Source organism: Lolium rigidum, chromosome 3 (assembly GCF_022539505.1).
Source record: "Lolium rigidum isolate FL_2022 chromosome 3, APGP_CSIRO_Lrig_0.1, whole genome shotgun sequence".
In the NCBI taxonomy this organism is placed as follows: Eukaryota; Viridiplantae; Streptophyta; class Magnoliopsida; order Poales; family Poaceae; genus Lolium; species Lolium rigidum.
The window spans coordinates 36,555,654-36,579,729 of record NC_061510.1 but is presented as its reverse complement, the minus strand read 5'-3'; the positions used below and the strand labels follow the sequence as shown (position 1 = coordinate 36,579,729).

The following is a 24,076-nucleotide window of genomic DNA, read 5'->3' as shown; positions in this document are numbered from 1 at the left end:
ATTACATGTAGTGAGGGTAATGTTTTGTCGTAACACCGATTTGAATCTATTAGTTTTGTAACTTTTGGCCAATATTCAATCAAAATTTAGAAGTTGACAATTAAATCTTGAAAATTTAAAGTAAAGTTCACGGATGGAATGAACCAATCTTAATTATCCTACTTTATTTAGTTTCAATTCTTGAACTAATTTTGGTCGAAAGTAAAAAAAACTTCAAACCGTTTGGTTTAGTCTGGTCCGGTCTACAGGAAAAGACCGAGAGGAATCAGCCACCTTTGCTACATGGACCTGATTAGTGGGACCTGGTTGTCGAAGAAGTTGTCAAGTGCCCTGAGTTGCATCATTTGGGTTCGTTGAAACAAGTTATCTTTAAAGTTCTGAGTTCCTCAGAAAACAAATCCAGGTTGTGGTTTTTTGATACCCTAACTTCAATAGTTGTGGTTTTTTGAAATTTGCAGAAGAAAGTAAGCACATCAAGTGAGATTTTACCAATACTCTTGCAATACTAAGAAAAGGAAATTTCGGTCCTCCGTTTCATCATAAGTCGACAAATGTGGAGTGGGTAAGGGGTAACAGTAAGTCAAGGTATTTTGGCTCTAAAAAGATCAAAGTTGAGAGCTTGGAGCTTCTAGGCCCTGCGTACTTTGCCAAAATCGGAAGGTGCAGCAACAGTCTGAAGTCTGAACACATTTTCTTCCTAGCACACACTTAGGTGCAGCGACAGTACTACAGTCGGCACACACTTGAAGCACACTCATGCAAACAGTCCAAACAACAAAACGATCGAAGTAACAATCTATCAGTGACGAAGTATAATATTTTTCACAAGAGGATACTTGGGTGTGAAGCAGCTCCATCCATTCATACTGCACACCATATACGGAGTACACAACTAGCTAGGGCAGAGTCATGGATAGATAGCGAGGGCAGCTGCTAGGCACCAGGGCCGGCCGGCCGTGCACAATCTTTTATTCAGAAATCGCAGAGATAATATCAATAGAAATGCTGGCTGCCAATCTCAGTCTCTGTCCCTGTCCCCCCAAGCTCTGAATATACTACCTCGTTGTTGCACACACACATTCTTCCCCATCTCCTGAATCCTGACCACCCCAACGTCAAACCCTTCGAATTCAGCATCGTACGCAGAGCTAGATACCGGCGGGTCATCGAGGTAGATCGTAGCTAGCGACATGGAGAAGGACAGCACGGCGGCCCAGAGCGACGAGACAGTGAGATCGCCCGAGCCAGCGGCGGCCGAGGCAGCAGTGATTGCGCCGCCGGCCGCGACCCGGCCGTACTACGAGTGCGTGTTCTGCAAGCGCGGGTTCACCACGGCGCAGGCGCTGGGCGGGCACATGAACATCCACCGCCGCGACCGGGACCGCGTCAAGCCGGCCCCCGCCCGCCGCCTGGACGCGCCAGCCACCAAGTGGTATGGGCACTCGGCGTCCTATCCGCCACCGCAGCTGGCAGCATCGCCAACGAGCAGCGGCAGCTTCGCCATGTTGTACTACACGAGCGGCGCCGGCGCTGCGGCCGGAGTGGACGCGGATCTGGCCCTGAGCCCTGGTACCCCTAGCCCGAGGGAGCTGAGCCTGTTCGGTTCCAAAGACGACCATGATCGTGACTTGCAGCTGGGCCTTGGGTTCCACGGGAGCGGGTGGCGCGCGCCGGAAGGGATGCCAGAGCGGCGGCAGGACGGCGAGCCGGCGGAGAGGATGCAGCTGCTGGACCTGGAGCTCAGGCTCGGGCCTCGTCCCAGGCACTGATCAGTGATCACTCGCGCGTACGTACGGTGGTGCAACTTGATCTCTCATGCATGTATACACATGATTTATGGATGTATACATGCATGCACACTGGTGCTTAATTTGTGTTTTGAATCTTGGGTATTCCATTGCTTCTTATATTTTGCTTATACTATATACACTGCATGCCTTTTTAAACGACTTTCTGCTTGTGTGGTACACAGTTACGGATAGACCTCTGTTTGATAGTGTTCGTCAGCAATTTAGCACAAATATTTTGATGTTCATTCTATTGCAGACACTCTTTGTTGAGGGTGCTAGCTAGTACTATTTGTATTTCTGCTCTCTGCTGTTTAGCATCACTATATATTGCAATTATCATCTTCTGGTGCTTGTTCATGAATGTTTATATGTACATTTCGCCGTAGCAGCGATAGCAGATACTTCATGCATATCTTGGATATGTACATACTTAGCTCTTTCGAGTTGATTCGAATAAGTAAAGAACATATGAATATGAAGAGGTTAATTAGGGCTGCATTGTTGCCTGTTTGAATACTAATGGAGTATGATTACATATTAATAGGAAAAGGATTAGCAATATTTTCAAAAAGTTTGTGTCAAAAAATCCTAGCTTAATAATACTGCAAATCAATTGTTTCTGAAGAATCGCATGGACCAATCCTACAATCAAACAACCACATATAAAAGCTTTCTAATGATTATAACCTTGAAGGATAATATCTGATCCAATGAAGACAAAGGCAGGAAGCTATCCTAGCTCCATGCACGGAACTTGATTAAATAAACGTAGTTTTCATCTTACACGATAATTTCACCATTTGCGGGATCATTTGAAACATATAGGAGGTAAATAGCTGACAGTTTAATTTATGGAGCCTCTTTATATAGATATTGGGAATACACGATTTGCACACATATGCATGTGATGTGAGGAATATGTAGTTGTATTCAATGTGTAGTTTCTCCCTTGTAAATGAATTTTGTATTTAATTCCAATATGGCAATACGGAATATGTATATTTCAGGGTCCTCCCCAAGCCACTACAGGTGAGGTGTGCGTCAAGGTGATCCGTCGTCACCACTTTTCTACGTTAACAGCACAATTTATTTGATCTGATGCAAATTCTATAGTTCCATTTGCCCATCCCACAACGGACTGAAACACTTTCATATAATTTAATATGCTGATGACACCAATTGCATTGCTCCCAGCCCACCAAGAGAAACTTTTGGCAACAAAAAATAACTTGAACCTAGACTCTGAAACAAACTCAACTGGTCGGTGTCTTGCTCATGCACCACATGTCCAAACTGACCAATTAACTATGTCTCTCACTCCTACGTAAAGTTCTGAGATACAACCATATCTCCTTAAGCTTGTTGTGTTTATTTCGATTCCACGAATTTCAATCATTTCTCTCATCTCGAAATATTTTTTCATGGCAATATACTTGGTCAGGATGTCAGATAGTCTGTCCTTCATGCACACATATTGCACCTAAATTTTACCCTGTTTCACATAGTCTCGTGGCTAGCGGAAATCAAGTATGAGTGTGTTTTCTCTGTTCTTGATGGACTTGATTTTTGCACTGGTTGCTTATCTTTATCTCAAACATCTGCACCTCCTTCCAAAATATATACTAGCAAGACTCGCGCGGTGTGACAGCATGTTTATACTGACATATTTGCACTTCTGAATGTTTATAGTAATAAAAAAATAACATGCTGGAGTTGTATGAGATCATATTTGGGTAAAATTTCATAAAGTTAATTATATCTCAGCAATGCTTTAAGGTAAATGTGTGCCTATGAGACAACCTCCCTCCCAAGGCATGTAAGGTCAACACATATAATTTACGTGTGTGATAATAATAATACATATTGCACAAATTATGATAGAAATACTAATAAATGGGGAAAACAAATTTCCTTAAATTACATACTCCCCTTGTCTTGGTTTAACAGACACACACGTAGTTTAAGACAAACTTTGACCATTGATTTGGTCAACAAAATATAAATTTTATGTCTACAAAATCTATATCATTACATTCAGATGCAAAAAAAAAGCTTCGAATGATATATTTTTTATGTCATATATTTTATATTTTATTGACCAAAATAATGGTCAAAGCAATTTCTTAAACTACGTGCGCAACTCGTTAAACTGGGATGGAGGGAGTAAGTGTTACTCAATGCCCCAAAGAGAAAATTTTGTAAACCCTCGAGATCAAAAAAAAATAGCAATGTAATTTGATAAGGATAATTCCTAGAAAATGACGATATAATATGATTGCTTCTTGAAATAATCTAAAGTTGTATTTTTTGCATTATGGCTATAAGTTTTGCAACTTCCCACTAATTTGGTGCTTACCAATGCAAATCAACATATAACTAACACATGATTCCATTTTGTACATACAAATAAGACATAAAAATAGAACAATTATGTTTAATTGTTAGAAACATATATTTTTAAAAATCCTTCGTCCGTCATTTAAGCTAGAAAATAGTACTTAGAGTAAAGCTTTTGAATTGTGGAGGAAAATATGATGTTTTTTATTAGAGAGGAAAAAATATGTTGTCTAAATGCTTTTGATACAATTCATCCAAGTCATATAGTTAAATCTGCAAAAAAAAAATTATGACGTAGTTGGCATGTATCTTCCATGGGCAATCTCAGTTATTTCATTATCGCTCTTGATCCACATCCAATGCCATTGGATCGATCGCCCGATTTCGGCCATCTCGGATGCACATGACATCGTTGGTCACCAAATCGACCTTACCTCCGGCTTGTTTTATCCTCGTAACGTCATCATATCACTCCCATGGCTAACCCTAGATGTAATTTGGGCCGTACCCCACGATGCAAGAGTACGCGTTGTCATCCCAAGCGGGCCCGCTTGGGATGGTGTAGTCTAAGCGAGTTCTAATATTGGAGTAAAACATTTGTATTAATCTTTTTTACTTTTATTGATATATAATTCATTATTTCCTACCAACCGTTTAAACTGTAAAACCTTATTAACCATGCAACTGGGCCACAAATATTATGATATACAAGTTGTTGTAGAGTTACAATATTGTTTCGTGCAAGAATTGAAATATGTATTTTCTCACGAATATTGTGTTAGCATTTTAAATTTAGTTTGAAATGTGAAGAATTCTTTCATTACATTGAATTTATCCAAAACCTAAGGAAAGTAAAAAAAATAATACGCCTCCTAAAATTATTTCATGTTGTAAATTATATCAAGTTTAGGTTTTTTCATATACATTGCTCTTTAAAATGTAGATGTATTGGTAGTGTTTTAGAATGTCTGTGCGTTATGAGTATCATGTAAGAAATATTTTTGGAATATATGATTTTCAAATTTGGGTGTAAGAATTGTAAGTAACTAAGAAAATCCTAGAATGTACGAGACATCAACAAGTGGGTTGCCCTTGATTGTATTGTATATATGTAGTTGCCGCTCCTGCTCATCAGTGCCACTTGTTTGTTGGTTCTCCTTGCATACATCTCGCCTTTCATGTTAATAACGTTTAGTGGTATCCATGCCCCTGAGCTCTTCATGTTGGATCAATCCTCTCAAGTATGGATTTCAAGAACTGCATTTCACGATGGCAATCAACCTTTGTCAAATTTGCAGAGTTAAGCTACAACTAGATAACTTGTTTGACATGGGATCTAAGTTGTGGAGGGGTCAGCGATGGGTCAAATGCAACGCGACAATGATAAATAAAATTCGTACAGTTGGCAATATTATGAGTGTGGAAACAAATACTATGGCTTCATAAGAAATTAATCCCCCCCCCCCCCCACACACCCCACCACCACCACCACCACCCCCAGGTTGGACGACAATTAAATTTCTCTTGACCAACGGTCCAATAAATTGTTAGCGAAACTCGTAAGAAAGGAGAAGAAAATAATCTTTCGAACACAACTTGATACATGTGGATTTAGGGATGCCAATGAGTACCAATGACCCGCGTAACCGCCGAGTAAAAATCCATTAGGAGTATGAGTATGAGACAAAAAACTTACCCATAGATATGTAAATAGGAAAATATTATATCCATTGAGTAGAGCGGGTACGGATATAGGATTGTAGAACCCATACCCATGTACCCATCCAAAACTTGACAAACTAGGCCGAACCTCATGTTTCCCGCGTCTTCAAATTCGCTGGTAGGTTAGTGAGTATTAGACCCCGATTTACGATCGCTTCACCTCTATCATCTTTACGTGATCACATCCAAATACGTTGTTTATAATATGCTCTTGTTCATAATATGTATTGATGTTTATAATGCTATTTTCATAAATTATGTTCCCGTGTTCTTATTTACGAATATTTTTTGTCAATTTGATGTGTCGTAAGCGCGGGTATATTTACCCGCGGGTACCCATTTACCCTGACGATGGGTGTGAAAAAAATTGTACCTGTATGGATATGAATGATGGGTAAGATAGAGCCCGATGAGTACGGGTATGTGATGGTGATGACGCGTGAAGCACACGTCCGTTGGGAACCCCAAGAGGAAGATGTGATGCGTACAGCAGCAAGTTTTCCCTTAGTAAGAAACCAAGGTTATCGAACCAGTAGGAGATGAAGGCCACGTGAAGGTTGTTGGTGAAGGAGTGTAGTGCGGCGCAACACCAATGATTCCGGTGCCAACGTGGAACCTGCACAACACAATCAAAATACTTTGCCCCAACTTAACAGTGAGGTTGTCAATCTCACCGGCTTGCTGTAAACAAAGGATTAAACGTATGGTATGGAGAATGATGTTTGCTTGCAAAGAACAACAGAGAACAATGATTGCAGTAGGTTGTATTTCAGATGTAAAAGAATGGACCGGAGTCCACAGTTCACTAGTGGTGTCTCTCCAATAAGATAAATAACATGTTGGGTGAACAAATTACAGTTGGGCAATTGACAATAGAGAGGGCATACCAATGCACATACATATCATGATGACTACTATGAGATTTACTTAGGGCATTACGACAAAGAACATAGACCGCTATCCAGCATGCATCTATGCCTAAAAAGTGCACCTTCGGGTTAGCATCCGCACCCCTTCCAAGTATTAAGTTGCAAACAACAGACAATTGCATTAAGTACTGTGCGTAATGTAAACAATACAAATATCTTTAGACAAAGCATTGATGTTTTATCCCTAGTGGCAATAGCACATCCACAACCTTAGGGGTTGCTGTCACTCCCTCAGATTCAATGGAGACATGAACCCACTATCGAGCATAAATACTCCCTCTTGGAGTTACAAGTATCAACTTGGCTAGAGCCTCTACTAGCAACGGAGAGCATGCAAGATCATAAACAACACATATATGATAGATCGATAATCAATTTGACATAGTATTTCATATTCATCGGATCCCAACAAACACAACATGTAGCATTACAAATAGATGATATTGATCATGATAGGCAGCTCACAAGATCTAAACATGATGGCACAATAGGAGAAGACAACCATGTAGCTACTGCTATGGACCCATAGTCCAAGGATGAACTACTCACGCATCAGTCCGGAGGCGGGCATGGTGATGTAGAGCCCTCCGTGATGATTCCCTCTCCGGCAGGGTGCCGGAGGCGATCTTCGAACCCCCGAGATGGGGCTGACGGCGGCGGCGGCTCGCAACTTTTCTCGTATCGTGGCTCTCGGTACTAGGGTTTTCGCGACTGGAAGGATTATATAGGCGAAGGCAGTAGTCGGGGGACGCCCGAGGGGCCCACCACATAGGGGCGCGGCCGCGTGGCCGCCTCGTGGTCCCTCTTCGTCTCCTCTTCGGTGTTATGGAAGGCTCCGTGAAAAATAAGACCGTGGGTTTTGTTTCGTCCAATTCCGAGAATATTTCCGTGTAGGATTTCGAAACCAAAAACAGCAGTAAAACGGAACCGGCGCTTCGGCATCTTGTTAATAGGTTAGTGCCGGAAAATGCATCAAAACGATATAAAGTGTATATAAAACATGTGAGTATTGTCATAAAACTAGCATGGAACATAAAAAATTATAGATACGTTTGAGACATATCGATGGCTCCATCCATACCTATACCCATGCGGGTGCCATCCCTAGATTTCATGTTGTAAATTATATCGAGCTTAGATTTTTTCATATACATTCTTGTTTAAAATGTAGATGTATTGGTAGTGTTTTAGAATGTCTGTGCGTTATGAGTATCATGTAAGAAATATTTTTGAAATATATGAATTTCGAATTTGGGTGTAAGAATTGTAAGTAACTAACAAAGTTCTAGAATGTACGAGAGACATCAACAAGTGGGTTGCCCTTGATTGTATACGTGTAATTGCCGCTCTACTCATCGGTACCACTTGTTTGTATGGATGGCTCCACCCATACCCATACCCTACGGGTGCCATTTCTAGGTGGATTTTATTTGGTTCCCTTCCAGATCATTATTACAAGCTTCACTTTGTTATAGCATGATAAACATCAACTATGTATTAATTCAACAATTTTTTCAGCGTGGAAAGTTTATATTTTAAACAATAGTTCTATCCGTACAATATCTCTCGTCATTGCTTAATTAGTGACACATCAGCTTTTTTATGCATGGATTGCATTGCATGAGAGCAAGTACAATAAATCCTACTCAGTTAACTATAAGGATTAAAATAGTATATTATTTCTTAGTTGGAGGAGCGAGAGGAGGAGAGAGAAGTAGAGTGGACTCCTAGGCACTTTGTGAGAGCGAAAGTGCGCCATACATTAATAAAATACTACATTTTTATAACTCACTATCAGTATATGTTATTTCCAAATTAACTACGAGAATACGTACACTCTGGCTATAAGCATAGGCTGGCCGCTCCGAGTTTCAAGGGCGGATGGTTGGAGGGGAGAACGGACCGGCTTCCCAAGACAACAAGGAGCTCCTCGTTCCCTCTGCTCGCCCCCACGCGCGGGGGACGGAAGCCGCAGGTCGTCAAGTGACGGCACGGCAGCAACCCTAGCTGACGCCGCCAACAAAGGCAGACGCAGCGAGCAGGAGCTCGGACGCGAGAGGGAGCCACCGCACCACGCCACCAGAAAATTCGCTTCTTTCTTCCCACGAGCTGCTGCTCCCCCCACACACACACCAAAATTCCCCACACATCCACCGTCCGCCCCGCCGTCCACATCACCCCGCCCGCGCCCCCGCCGCGGCCGCCATGCGCATCCGCCGCTACGCCGCGCGCCTCCTCGCGTCCTCGGCCGCCGCCTCGCCCCCGCCGCCGCCCGGCGCGGCCGCGGCGGCGCCCTGGCTCCACGCCGCCGCCGACGACTGCGCCTTCTGCGACCTCACGCGCGGCTCCGACCCGCAGGTACCCCCCCTGTCTGTCCCCTCCTACACCTCTCACCCGCATTACTCCGCCCCGTCGCTCTGGCCTCTTGAGGAAAGTTGCGATTTTTTGCCTCAGCTGGAACGGGTTCTTATATATTGCACCTTCTTGTTTCCGGGCGGAATCGCAGGTTGCTCCCGACGGGATTAAGCACAAGGGCCACACACGCATTGCTAGTCCGGAGCCGGAAGCCGAGAGCGACAGCGACGACCTAGCTCAGCCGCCGCCTGCCCCACAAGGTGTGTGTGTGTGCCCACCCTAGGGAGGGATCACTTCACTAGTTCAATATGTAGCTTGCTTCTGTTCTCTCAAAAACAAATGCATGACTCGTTAATGTGCAAAATATTATTCCTTTTGATGTTTCAGAATGGACTCCAGCTCAACGATGCGAGATAGACCATGAGCACTCTGCCAGGGAAGATGCCGCGGGGCTGGAAGCTACAGGGGGAGCTGCCGCGAGCCCTGAATCGCAGACTGCTCCTGAGGGGATTAAGCACAAGGGCCACATTGCCGGTCCGGAGCCGCAAGGCGAGCTCAAGAGCGCCGACCACGCCGGCCTGCCTCCACAGCCTTATGCGCCGAAAGGTGCGTGCTACCCAGCCACTTGAAGGATCGCTCCAGTAGTGCAATGCCTAACTTGCTTTTGTTCTCGCAGAAAAAAATGCACATATATGCCTTGCTAATGTGCAAAATATAGTTGCTCTAAAAAAAGGTTGCTCTAAAATGTGCAAAATATTTCTTCTTTTGATGTTTCAGAATCGATTCAAGCTCAACGATGCGAGATGGATTATGAGCAGTCTGCGAGTGGAGATGCCGCGGCATTGGAAGTTACTGGGAGAGCTGCTGCGGAGCCAGAATATATGGAGGAGACTACTCTTGCCAGTGAACTTGTTACTGAGCCGGCGGTCAAGCGAGGAGCTTTTGTTGCTGATGTAGCTACTGGTGAGCAGGAAGCTGGAGGGACAACTCCTCTTGTTAATGTCTCTGTCGCCGATCCGGAGGCTACCGGGGAAGTTTCTCTTGTGAGTGGATCGATCGCTGGGCCAGAAGTTGCAATGGGAGTTCCTTCTGCTGGTGAGGCTGCTGCTGAACGAGAAGTTCCGGAGGGAGTTTCTCTTGCGAGTGGGTCGATCGCCGTGCCGGAATTTATAATGGGAGCTTCTCTTGCTGGTAAAGCTGTTGCTCAACGAGAAGTTTCGGAGGAAGTTATAAGGGGAGCTGCTTTTGCTGATGAAGCTGTTGCCGAGCGAGAAGTTTACGAGGGAGTTTCTCTTGAGAGTGGGTCGGTCGCTGAACCACAGATTATAGGGGGAGCTTCTCTTGCCGATCGAGAAATTTCAGGGGGAGTTTCTCTTCCGAGTGAAGCTACAACTGAGGCAGCCACTGTAGTCACTGCATTGGGAGTTACAGCTGGAGTCCCCTCGACACCGAAGGCATTGCAGAACCAGATTGTAAAACAGGAGCCTCTCCTGTTGATGAATCTGCTGCTGAAATTGATAAAATGGAAGCCTCTTCTTCTGTCAATGAAGCTGCTGCTGAAATGGATAAAATGGAAGCTTCTTCTGTCAATGAATCTGCTGCTGAAATGGATAAAATGGAAGCTTCTTCTGTCAATGAATCTGCTGCTGAAATGGGTGTTACACGTCCAGGTTCCTTCGTTATTGAAGCAGCAACTGATCCAGGACTTCCAGAAAGAGTTTCTCTTCCCAATGAAGCTGCTACTGAGCGAGAAGTTTCGGAAGGAGTTTCACCTGCGAGTGAAGCTGCAGCTGAGCCAGCAGATGTAGTCACTGTGTTGAAAGTTACAACTGGAACTCCTCTCCATGGCGAAGGCGTTGCAGACACAGATATGGGGGCTTCTTCTGTCAGTGAATCTGCTGCTGAAATGGATTTTACACTGTTAGGTTCCCTTGTTACTGAAGCTGCAACTCATCCAGGACTTCCAGAACTAGATCCTCTTGCCAATGAAAATGCTACTGATCGAGTACTTACAGCAGGAGTTATACTTGTGACGGAAACTGCAACTGAGTCACCAGATGTAGTCACCGCGTCAGGAGTTACAACTGGATCTCCCATCGACAACCAAGGCATTCCGGAGCCAGATATTAAAATGGAAGCCTGTCTTGTCAATGAATCATCTGCTGAAATGGATGTTATACGGTTAGATTCCCATGTTATTGAAGCTGCAGCTGATCCAGGACACTCAGAAAGAGACTCTCTTGCTAATAAAACTACCACTGAGCGGGAAGTTTCAGAGGGAGTATCACTTGTGACTGAAGCTGCAACTGAGCCAGCAGATGTAGTCACTGCATTGGAAGTTACAACTGGAGCTCCCCTTGACAATGCAGGCGCTGCAGTACCAGAAACTAAAATGGAAGCTTCTCTTGTGAATGAATCTGCTACTCAAATGGACTGTGTACGATTAGGTTCCCCTACTATTGAAGGCACAACTCATCCAAGACTTGCAGAAAGAGTTTCTCTTGTGAGCCAAGTTGTCACTGAGACAGGAATCGCAGGAGCTGCTAACCTCGACACTGAAGTTTTTGTGGAACCAGAAGCTACAGGTGGACCTTCTCTTGTAAATGAATGTACTGAACTGGAAATTGCGGAGGGGGTTTCTATTGCTAAGGAAGCTGCTGCAGAACCAGAAGTTACTGGCGAGGCTTATGTTTGCAGTGAAGATGCCGACACTGCTTTAAATAAGACACAGCCTCTTGACTGTGATTTGGATTGTGCCACTGTGCAGGTTGAAAATGTAGGAGTGTCTGTTCGCGACAAAGTGCAGCCCTCTAGAGACGATGCAGCAGACGAGGTTGTTTCCGTAAGTTCCATGAGCACTGGTCCTGACAAGAGTCCAACTGCTGATGAAGTAACACCACACGATGACACACCCAGTATTTCATGTGTATCAGGTATAGTAGCTAGAAGCGTTGGTAAATCAGGGAGGACTGATATCATATGTTATGCTAGGCGCAGCGGTAAAAGAAAGCTGGATATGGCAGAGATGAAGACAGATCAGATTGAAATGGGTGATGGTGACATTTGTGATCAATGTGAGGAAAAGGCAACGTTGGACAGAACTGCTCCTTGCGAGAGTGCGATGTCAACTGCTGGATCTGTAGAAATTAAACTTGCTGACATAAAGAGAGACCCTGCAGACAATTCAGCTTCAAGCAGGTGTAAAAGGAGGAAAGGACGATATGAATGTGACATTGATTACTGCCGCATGACATTCAAGAAAAAAGCCGAACTTTCTGTCCACAAGAAGAACTTTTGCACGGTCAAGTCATGTGGCAAACATTTCAGATGCCACAAGTATCTGAGACGCCACCAGAGCAGTCACAACGAAGATACACCTTACAAGTGCCCGTGGGAGGATTGCAGTATGGCTTTCAAGTGGACATGTTCTCTGGCTGATCATTTCCAGGTTCATACAGGGGAAAAGCCCTATAGATGCAGGTCACCTGGGTGTAGCAAGATATATAACTATGTTTCTGACTTCATCCGGCATAAGAAGAGGTGCAAACCTCAGAGGTAAAAGCTTATTCAGTATTGCAGAGTTAGGATAGGGGTAAAGCTCGTGCTTGCTATTGTAGATGGCTTCATTATTTTTGGAAGCTCCTTGGCCCAATTGTTCCGAGTTCTGACAACTTATAGCGGGGTTGTTGCTTCTTTATTGAAGAAAAAATGTTACAATCTTTAGTTTAGAAGCTTCTACTGTGCTTTTCTTGAACATCGCTGTACATTTCCAAATGCTGGTTGATAAGATCTGCAGTGTTTGTTGACAGTGGTGATGTTTGTTCTTCACAGCGAGTGATATATCAACTCCGGGATTTGTAAACAAGAAGGTAGTTGAAGATAACCGGCTTGTTTTGCTTAGTTTCTCACTTACACTGCCATCTGAGTTATATTCCTGAATGTTTGTTTGGTAAGCCGTGAAGTTGTTCAATCATTAACTTCTGTAATGCTTGAACTTCCATGAAAAGATTTGAAAATCAATTCTGTGCCCCTCTATTTTTAGGTTCTTCTCTGCATTTCTAGAACAGAAACTCCATAATCAGAAAGCAATGGAAGGTACCCCCGCTGTCCCGAAAAGGATGCCGCACATTTGTCTAAATTTGAATGTATCTAGACACGATTAATTGTATAGATACATCCAAATTTAAACAAATCTGCAACATCCTTTTTGGGACGGAGGGAGTACCAACAAAACCGGTTATCACCGCAGCACATGGATTTCGAGTCGAGTGACTAGTCTACGAGTCAGCAATTGAAAGATCGACTTGTTGTCTCGATTACTCATTTGACTAGTATACTAGTCAAGGTTTTAGTCTATGAGTCGTGCGACTGAAAAAAGATCCCACCTGTCATATTTTTTTCCAATATTATCTCCCCTTCCCATGAAAACCTACATCGAGCTCCCAGTTTCCCCCGTAAACCCAAAAACCTAGAGGAAGGCTTTGGCCATTGTATGGAATTGCCCAGGTTTTCCCCCACTCCCTTGTCCAGTTGTCCCCCTAGCCTTATATTATACTCCGTATTACATACTTACATATTAGTATTAGACATGAGTCTTCACTAGTCACGACTAGTCTCTGAGTCGCTGCCCAAGAACGACTCGTTGACTCGAAATCCATGCCGCAGCATATAGGAGCTACTTTCTTAGATTTTATTTTTGCTAGAATTAGTAGTATTCTTCGACAGGGCATGTCTACTTTATAAGCTCTTGATACTCATAACAATTTCTATCGCACCTGACTCATTCCTTGTGCTGGGGGCATGTGCTGAATTTGCTTTCACATATAAATCTGTTCTTTTGCCTTGCTGAAATGACGGCAGTCCGTTCACCCTCTTAGATTACCTCTTAAGTTGCCAACTAGTTAGCTCCCATAATTATCTATGGATCATCATTCTTTGTAGTAGACGGATGTATCACGATCTTTTGATTAGCTGATTCAGTTGAAGTATATTATGTGTTATTTTCTGATTTGCACAAAGTTAGGAACTACGATGACACACCAGCTTGAATGACTCATGCAATTAAAAGATATTTCTATAGCATTGCACGAGCCGTTTAGCTTCTATAGCAGCGCGCGAGTATTTAGTTAGTGTAGTAGAAATAAACTATTTGTATGTTTCTTTGCTTTACATTACTAGCAATCTACCTGGCTTCTGCAGATAGGTAAACTTTAGTGTGTGTGTGTGTTTTGGTAGATTTCAACTAGCTTGGAAAGCAAAAGCTATGAATGAATCTCAGCACTCAGGATTAAATAAATACATCCTATGGTTTTCTTGTTTGCAAGAGAAGGAACACTTTGATTAATGTATCTTTGCCAGGAACATAGTCAATATTTTTGACTTATGAGATGGTACAGACTCTAAGCTTTGTATTGATTGCAAAACAAACTAACGGTGGCCCCATTTGAGCTTTTGGACCCTGGAGTACTTACCTCTATGGTGATATTAACTACCTTCGATGCTCAGTTTGACATTTGGTTTCTCATTTACAATAGAAACTTTAACTACGTCTGCTTGAATATTAGTTCCAAACGTTTGTTGATAGGATCTGTGGTGTTGGTTGTTTACAGTGCTGTTTTTTGTCCTTCACAACAAATCCTATATCAAACCTGGGACTTGTAAGTAAGAAGTATATTATTTTTGGCTTCATGATACTAGTTTGATGCCTCTCCGCTTAAACATTTGCAGCAAATACAAGATAACCTGTTTATTTTGCTTAGTTTTCCACCTGTGTTGAACCATATGAGTTGTTCCTGGATACCTAATAAGCTGTGAATTTGTTCCATCATTAACTGCTGTAATGTTTGCAAAAGGCCTTCCGTGGAGAGCTTTGAAAATCAAATGTTGTTGCCCTCTAGTAAGTTCTTCCGTGCATTTCTAGAAGAAAAACTACATAGATCAGCAAGCAGTGGATGGTATCAACCAAATCGGCGCAGCTGCACGGGAGCTACTTTCTTAGATCATATGTTTGTTGAAAGCTAAAAGCCTAAAATAGTTGTACTCTCTGACAGGGCATGTTTACTGTTTAGGCTTTTCATATTGCTTTCGCACATAAATCTGTTATTTTGTCTTGCTAGCAATGTAGCAGAAATGAGCATGTTATTTGTTTTCTTCTGGTTTACAATTATTACTGATCTACCTGCCTTCTGCAGAAAGGTTAAGAAATGGTGTTTTTGGTAGATTTCAGCTAGCTGTGAAAAGCAAAGCATATGCTTGAGCCTCACTTCTCTGCAGTGCATAAACGCATACTATCATTTTATTTCTCGCAAAAGAAGGAACACTTCGATTGATATACCATATTTCTTTTACTTCTGAGATAGTACCAAAGGTAAGTTTTGTATTGATTGCAAAAGAAAAAAACTAACCTCATTGGACCTTCTGGACCTTAGAGTATTTAACTCTATGGCCACTGACGGTATTAACATCAACTTCCTTCCCTGCTCAATTTTTGCGTATGGTTTCTTATACATGGAGCTGTTAATAAGCTGCAACTGTTGAGATAAAATGAGCTTGTTATTTTTCTTGTCTGTGTAATATATATGCTTAATCTCTAAAAGAATTCTTTTATAAGTAGTGGCATTGAATTGAAACGACGTAAGCAGTGTCACTGGGAAAAGGAGTTCTCAGACAGGTGTATACTCCTGCGTCTTAAGGTGAGTTGATACGCCTTTTTATTTCTCTCATTGTGGTAAGATGATCTTATAGGTGAGTAATCTATATGAAAAAAATTACGTCTGTGATTGTGATCATGAGGACTATTGTTAGGTACAAATGTTTCTTTCGAACTCATTTTATTTTTTCTGACGGAAGACTTGTGTGTCATTGTAATGACGTAACCCATGAATTGGTTCATTTGGCTTATAGGAATGGTTGTTGTGGTTTGGCGACCATGTCGCCATATTGTATTGACGAACTCCTTAGGAAGGATTGTTACAACGCTGATGTATGTTCGTTACCCTGACAGTATTAGTGCTTATTCAAACTATTCAATGAAATAAAACGCAAAGGCTTTTTGTGTTTTCTTGATAAAAAGTATTAGTGCATATTTAGTCAAGGATAGTACCTGAAATGATCGCCACAGCCCGTGGATCAGCAGTTGGGGTGGATGAGTTACTCTCTTGTTTGGCCTGGATACTTTGGGTCGAACTGTAAAACTGCAACTATGAAGCATTACCATCAGTTCGTGTTATTTAACTGTTCTTTTTGCTGGCCCAAGGTTTGCTTGTGGTGACAATTCAGAGCTAATTAGGCACCAGTTCATCTCTTAGGTTGTATGCACTATCCATAATAATTCAGCTATAGGTGGAGACTGAGCAGTGAAAGCCAACCTGGCTTTCCTTTGTTTGTTTGATGGAACCCTTGACTTCCAAATGACATTGGCAAAGGATGTTTTGTCATGACAACACCACAATTCCACAACGTTGGCTGCATGCACCGCTCCAACTTTGCTCACCGTGAGACAGGCCAAATCGCCTTGTAGTTATGCCACTGGATCTCTTTTTTTTTTCTTTTTTTTTGAACGGGTACGGTTCCGCTGCTTCATTTATAAGCGGTGGGAGTACAAATTACAAAGGAGTGCAGAAAGAAACTAGGATATACAGACAAGACCCTAGGAATTACAGTAAGGCCCTCGAGAAGAAAATTGAAAAAGCAATCAGGTCCTCGAGTTCCTTCTCCGCCGCATCAAGCTGAGCTCCGCCACCATAATCGGCACCGGGGACGCACCACTTGGGCCAGCACCACTGGATATTGCCCAGCAGCAGGAGCTGAAGATCCTCCGAAACTGCTTAAAGCCTGGAGGAAGAACGACCATCGAAGCGAGGTCGAGGAGGGTTGCCATCCGACCATAAGTTGCAAAGGCAGGACAGAGGTTGCCACCAGCATCAGTCCTCTACTGATGAACTCCAGAAACGAGAGCGTGGAAGCTCTCAGGCGCAACATGAAATCCCCGCATTCGTCGAACCGTGGCTCCATGTACAGCCGCACCTCCATCTCCCCCCTCGCCACCACGGTCGGCCGGGAAAGGAGAAGCACCAACAAGAAAATCTTGAGCTCAGCATGAGATAAAGGTCCTTTATTTGCGGAGGAACCCGCCACCCAGCTCTTCACTGTTGCTGACTCCAACCATCGGAGTACCACGCTGAAGAAGAGGACTGCAGGGAAGCTAAAGATCTCGGTCGAAAGATCTGGAAGCCGCCTCCCGGCATAGCGCCAAACACCAGCATAAAGCCTAAACAACCTAGATCTGCTAGTACTATACACTAACCTAACTCCAAAGGCCTCTCCTAGGCCATCTCCGACCGACTACGCCGGCGGGGAGGCTGGAGGATTGGCCCGGTCTCCGGCGGGAGACTCTCAAAGAACTGTAGCGAGACGAGAGGGGGGAGGGGGAAGTGCGCGAGTCTCCAACAGGGGAGCAACAGTGAAGGTGGGATCCTCCAATAGGGGGAGAAAGTAAGCATACGGAAGGAGAGAAATTGAGACGGGAAGGAAGAAAACGAAAATATGAGGTGTTAGGAGAGAAGTGAGAAAAGGTAGAACATTTCCTTTCTCTTCACTTTGTTAGAAAATATTTCAGCAATTTATTTGTGATCATTGGTCTACAATCCAATAGTAACTTTGAAGTGATAAACATGGAATTGGTCCCAAACTGAAACTCTTGCCAAAACAACCAAATCTCAAATACATACATAATATGATAAAACAAACACAAACAACACAAAGAGTCTACACGTTCAATGTGATAGAGCCAAGCCAATGCAACTGCAAGGCAAAAGAAAGAAGCCTCCAAGCTATTGTCACAAACTAGCAAACAACCATATTCTCTGCTTGTTAGCCAGTTTCCTCGTACTACAGTGAAGTCTTGAGTGGGCTGGCTTTTAATGGTTTACTTTGTTGCTCAAACGACGTTACTACTCAGGGAATACGCCAAACTCTGTATATAGTAGTAATAATCATGTCCCGAACCGTACGGAGTCAGATAGTGTACTCACTTCACCTAAAGTCTTTTCTTCATCTGAATTGGAGCTACTCAAGATGGTCTTTGGGGCTCCTACTGTTTCTTCCACTTTCTCCTTGCGCTCCTTACCATTGTTGGAATCTTCTCTTGCCTTCATCCTCATCATCTTTACATCTTCGTACATCTTGTTTTCAACAAAAACTTCTTCCTCCATCTTTTCGAGAAGCATATATTTGGTAATTGTATGTTCCTCGGGCATGTCATCCATCTTTAACCCCTCTTCTAATTTGTTTAGGGCAATGCAATTGCACACCCCCCTACACGAGATGTGCTGGAGATAGTCTTCACAGTAACCCTCCTAAGATTCCAACCAGTACACCACCGATCATACGTGAGATAGAACATAAGTTGAAATAATGCAACCTAAATTAGCAACATAGAATGTCCAATAAATTAAACTCAAACATGCTGAGAGCATTTTTAACAAAAATTCGAGGAGCTATGTGGAATATTCAATAAAACACATTTTTTTCGATAAAGGGAATATATTAATATCAAAACGATACCAATTACACCCAGCCTCTGCAACAAAGCACCACCCTAATGGCACTACGGATGCACACAGCCAAAAAGAAGAAAAGAAAACTAAGAAACAAAAGTCCCGCTACAAGATCTCGGGCCTAACAACAAGCAATACATCCACCGCCAAGACAACACCTGAAATACATGAATCTCCAAAAACGACGCCTCCAAGAAGGGAACAAGGCGCGAACACCATCGTTGCCCGATCAACGATCTTAGGTTTTCACCCTGAAGATAGTCCCCGCTCTCAAAACAATGCCTCCAACAAGGTCATTGCCAGGCACAACCAGTTAAGGCCAGACCTTCAATAAAACACATGTTGCTATACTAGGGTTTGAGTAAGACCCCGTAGAGCTAGCTTGGACAAAGCTGGATCTAGCCAAGGGTTCCCTTGGATCTCGCCCAATCCGAAAAACTTACCACATGATTGTGCGCTCCATTTGCGATTTCTAATGATAGTCATATTAGGCCTAGACACATGCAAGAGAAAACCTACCACCCATGTTAATCGGATCACAAGAAGGCAAGCAGATATGAAGAGATGCAATAGTCGGGAGAACATTGACAATAATACATAATGAGATACGGTTTTAGGAGCATGATGCAGGTACTAACCTTCTTTGTTGCTCGGTTCAACACACGGATCTCCTCCGAGGACCGCACTATGTTGTATCTCTCGCTAATGGTCAAGTTGACGCTTTTTTTTGGTGGTGTCATGGACAGTATGTGTAGGAGGTGACCTTGCGGGTTGGCTTGGAGGTGAGACTTGTTGCTTCCCACTTGAGTACGATAATCCAAGTACTCTCAAATCATTCTTGCGTATCTTCATGGCTTGGATCTGGCTACTGGTGTGCGGCAGGGCAACAAGGGTGTTGGATCTAATAGGTTAGGGTTTGAAATTGCGGCGTAATAGAATATAGAATCACATAGATATGTATGGGGGATTTTACTCTACAACTCTTTCCATTTTTCTTCCTTGGTTCATTTTCTCTCTTAATCACTCCATCCCGCTTGTTCTTCTTGGATATAAACCGGCTTGATATTTTCTCTCATTGTTCTCTTCCGCCCTCTTTAGTAGTTCATGTGCCATGCCAAAAAAAAAAAAATTTGGTTTATACAAAACTTGTGTATGTATGTGAGATAAATGCAAACGAGGTCCGTTACAACTATTATTTTGTCTTAATTAGTTCGCAATTGAAAAATGGTTTACAAGCATCACAAGAGAGTGAATCCTCATAAGAAGTGATACTTTGTACATGTGGTTTTGTTATCACCAGAATTTGACCGGATTAGAGGTGGGCCGCAATCAAGATTAGGCTTGAAGAATATACATGGAAGAAATACGTGAACCGGCCTTGTACACGAAGTTTGGGCAGTTTGCCCTTGTATCTGTAAATATAGTAGGATACGTGTCGGTTAGTTAGAGTTTGGCTCGTGCACGGTTGGGATTATTCCCACGTTAGAAAGTCCACGGACTATAAATATGTATCTAGGGTTATTGAGAAAGACAACAATCACGTTCATCACAAACCAATCTTGGCGCATCGCCGACCCCTTGTTTCGAGGGTTTCTTCCGGTAAGATCATGCTGCCTAGATCGCATCTTGCGATCTAGGCAGTATACGTTTATTCGTTGTTCATGCGTTGCTCGTACTGAAGCCTTTTTGATGGCAAGCAACGTAGTTATCATAGATGTGTTAGGGTTAGCATTGTTCTACCGTGCTACATGCTTCCGTCCATGCAACCCTTAGACGTCTAGCCGTCCTTACACCTTTCTTAGGTGTAAGAGTGGCACCTTGCTTGATCATTGTTTAGTAGATCCGATCCGTTATGATTGCTCCTTGATTCCTCAAGGATTAGTTTAATATCTACATAGTTAGGCCTTACAAACGGGTTGAATGATCCAAAGAGCGCGTAGGGTGTAGTTTGCTAACCCTAGACAGGATGTTCCGGGGATCAACTTAACGTTGGTTTTTAGGCCTTGTCTAGGGTCGGTTTATTATCACCGTGCGTGGCTGCCGTGCTCAATCACGAGTAGGATGTTCCGATTATGTGGTGAAAACCCTAAATCGCCGTAGGTCGTTTTAGCTTCATATTGATCAAGCAGGACCACCATGCAATCGTAAACCCTATACGAGTCATGGGTGGATCGGCTCCTTGAGCCGATTCACGGGACAACCTGAGAGCCGATCGAGGCTCGTATTTAATGTTTACGTGTATGCCATGCAGAAACTTAGCGAAGCAAATCCATCACCTTCCCGATCGGTATAGATCAGTGTGGCACGCCCTTGCACCAAGCATCGGGACGTGCGTACCAGGAGCTTTGCGGGCCGTCGCCGGAGGGACCAGGGCCAGCCGCAGCCCTAGGTTGTTCCCGGCTCTTCGTGTTGCCAGCCGTAGCTCGCCGGTGGGTTTCGGACGCCAACACATTCTGGCACGCCAGGTGGGACAGTCTTCGACACCAACTGCAACGCCATCTACATCTGAGATGGCGGAAGGTACTCCAGTAACATACGAGGATCTGCCCGAGGAGCTCAAGAAGAAGTATGACGACGTCAAAGCTATCCTCGAAGCCGACCTCATCGGCTCTTTCCACAGGACCCGCTCGCACGGAATCAGGTGGAGAGGGTTCACACCTGAAGGCGTGCTCGATGGAGTGGACCTGTCCACCCCTTCAGAAGAACGCACCAGGTCCTTGCGTCAGGAGATCAATTTCATGGTAGCTCATTCGCTACACCGCCATTCTGAGAGCCTGGTGAACACTTTGGAGCGGGTCGCTCTTCGGGTGCTCCATGAAATCTTGAGGCATCAGTACTCTCCGTCAGGGCCGGCTCTAGGGACTCACCAAGGAGAGCTACCACTCCAGAGCCGACCACCGCTGCCGTTCGCGCTGGCAGCACTCGCGAGGTGCCGAGTACACCGGCATTCGTCGTCTACAAGATCGGTGGCGATCCTAGCGACTACCAGTTCTTGTATGAGGCGCCTAAGGAAATTCCTCACGGATACACTTGCACATACGTGCCAGACAGCAAGTAATCGGGCACTCACGAACCAGGGCCGCAACAGCCAGGGACTTCCGTAACAGCCAGGAGGAGCTTCGGATCGGATCTTGAGAAGCGTACGTGGCTAGCTAAGTACGCCACTCCGACGAACGTCCGCAGCTCAACTCCCGCAGCTAGCTCAGATCTTGAGAAGCAAGCGTGGCTAGCTAAGTATGCCACGCCAGCGAATCTTCGTAGCTCCACTCCCGCAGCCTAGCACCGCGGATCGATCGCACGATCTTGAGAGACCAGCTCGGCATGGTGCCGAAAAGGAGGGCAATCGGCTATTCCAAGCCGTACCCCAACGACTACGATTTGATCCCACTACCACCCAAATATCGGCTCCCCGAATTCTCCAAGTTTAGTGGGTCGTATGGCTCCAGCTCTATCGAGCATGTAAGCCAATATTTGGCGCAGCCGGGCACGATCTCGCCTGCGGATGCACTACGCGTGAGGTTCTTTGCACAGCTCCCTCACAGATCGGCTTTTGGGTGGTACACATCACCGCCACCGCATTCGATCCGGACTTGGAAGCAATTGGAGGAACAATTCCACATGCGCATCACTCGAAGCTTCCGAGGCCGGCATTGCCGATCTAGCACAAGTACGTCGAAGCGCGGAGAAACAGGTGTCGAGTACATCCAGCGCTTCAGATCCGTTAGGAACCGATGTTATTCGGCTCGTTTGACTGAAAAAGAAGCGGTTGAGTTGGCGGTGGTGGGTCTCGCATCACCGATCAAGGACATGGCTTCCCAAGCAGACTACCCTTCACTGGCGCACATGGTTCAGAAACTGTCTTTGTATGAACAGCGCCACCCAGAGCTGTACCAAGATAAATTCAAGCGTGCAGTAGTCCTGGTTGAGACAGAGGAAGATGAAGGGTCTGCAGGAGATCAAGAGGTAGCAGTGGCTGAATGGACTCGGGGGGCAAGCCCCGTGTCCTGCAAGTGGGTGAAGCCACAAGGTCCTCCAAGAGGGTTTGACTTTGACGTCACTAAAGCTGAGCAAATTTTCGACCTCTTACTTAAGGAGAAGCAGCTGAAGTTACCCGAAGGCCTCAAAATCCCCACGGTACAGGAGCTGAACGGAAAGCCATACCGCAAATGGCATAACACGTTCTCCCATACCACCAACGACCGCAGGGTGTGGCGTCGCAGATCCAAATGGCGATAGAACAAGGACGTCTAATTTTCAACCAAGACGCCCTGAAAGTCGACACACACCCCTTCCCCGCCGTTAACACGGTGGACTACGCTTACCCCGAGGGGTGCCAGCCAGGTTTCTCGTTGAGCATTAACATGGTCGAGCCTGGGCACCACTCTGGTAAGGACAAAGGCGAGGGCAGCCGCTCTCGTAGCAAGGACAAAGAGGAAGCCGCTCCACGCGATCGGCTCCGGCACGACGGCAAACGCTACATCACTGAGGGGGAAGTGAAGAATGTGCGGTATCGACGACCTCTCTCCGATCATCTCCTCAACAAATATGTAAGTCGACACGACCAGCGCCGGCGGTACAACAGCGACGATGAAAGGGATCGTCTAGCTAGCAGGGACGCCAGGAGACATCGTCGGCATGATTGCGATGAGGAGAGATACGAGCGCCGTACCAAGGAAAGGTCAAGAGAACAAGAAGACGTGGACAAGCACTGGGATTGTCCTTTCTTCAAACATTGCCGGGATTCGTGAATGAGCCGATTGCCTACAACCGGCAACCGCCTGAATGTAGACGTAAGAAGAAGGGTGCAACGGACGTGTCGTTGTTCAAACGTCTAGGGCCTCTCCCATCTAGGAACAAGCAATCTGAGTCCTCTCGGGAAGAAGACCTCGAGGAGTTAGAAGATGACTACGAAGAAGAAGAGGACAAGTACCACCGGCCAAGGTGGTGCCCCGATGGACTCACTGTTCCCAAAAGCGTAGGGTTCAGCCGATCGCGTGGCTTGGAGGAAGCCGAAAGTTTATACCTGCACACGCTAAGGAAGGCGCGGCCCGATCTGGCCGCGAAAATTCAACGAACCTTGGACGAAGAGGGTCGACCACAAAAGATGGAGTGGCGCCCCAAGCAAAGGAAAGCCGATGATGAGACATCGGCTAGTACAAACATGGTGTTCATCCTTCCGAACGGAGTTTTGCGCTCCGAGATTAGACGGGCGCACCGTGGCACAACTTGATCGCGGCCCACGGCCGGTTATCTTTGAGAAGCCACGTGAAAGAAGTTACGTGACACCCGAAGGCCCCGTACTTACGAGGTTATATCAATGGGCAGCCTCGTCAATAGGATGCTGGTGGACACCGGAGCGGCGACAACATCATGCCATACTCCATGC

The 24,076-nt window shown here is 44.8% G+C and overlaps 2 protein-coding genes across 2 annotated transcripts; both read left to right on the top strand.

Moving 5' to 3' along the window:
- The first annotated feature begins 1,190 nt into the window (after nt 1–1,190).
- LOC124704581 (zinc finger protein 4-like) lies at nt 1,191–1,769 on the top strand. Its single transcript, XM_047236855.1, has one exon. The coding sequence runs from the start codon at nt 1,191–1,193 to the stop codon at nt 1,767–1,769; it is 579 nt and encodes a 192-aa protein (XP_047092811.1).
- Nucleotides 1,770–8,983: 7,214 nt separating this feature from the next.
- LOC124694676 lies at nt 8,984–12,941 on the top strand. Its single transcript, XM_047227634.1, has 5 exons — nt 8,984–9,136; nt 9,285–9,393; nt 9,521–9,739; nt 9,911–10,436; nt 10,565–12,941. Exons 1-5 carry the CDS (start codon nt 8,984–8,986, stop codon nt 12,690–12,692), a joined length of 3,135 nt encoding a protein of 1,044 aa, XP_047083590.1. The 3' UTR covers nt 12,693–12,941.
- Nucleotides 12,942–24,076: the final 11,135 nt, after the last annotated feature.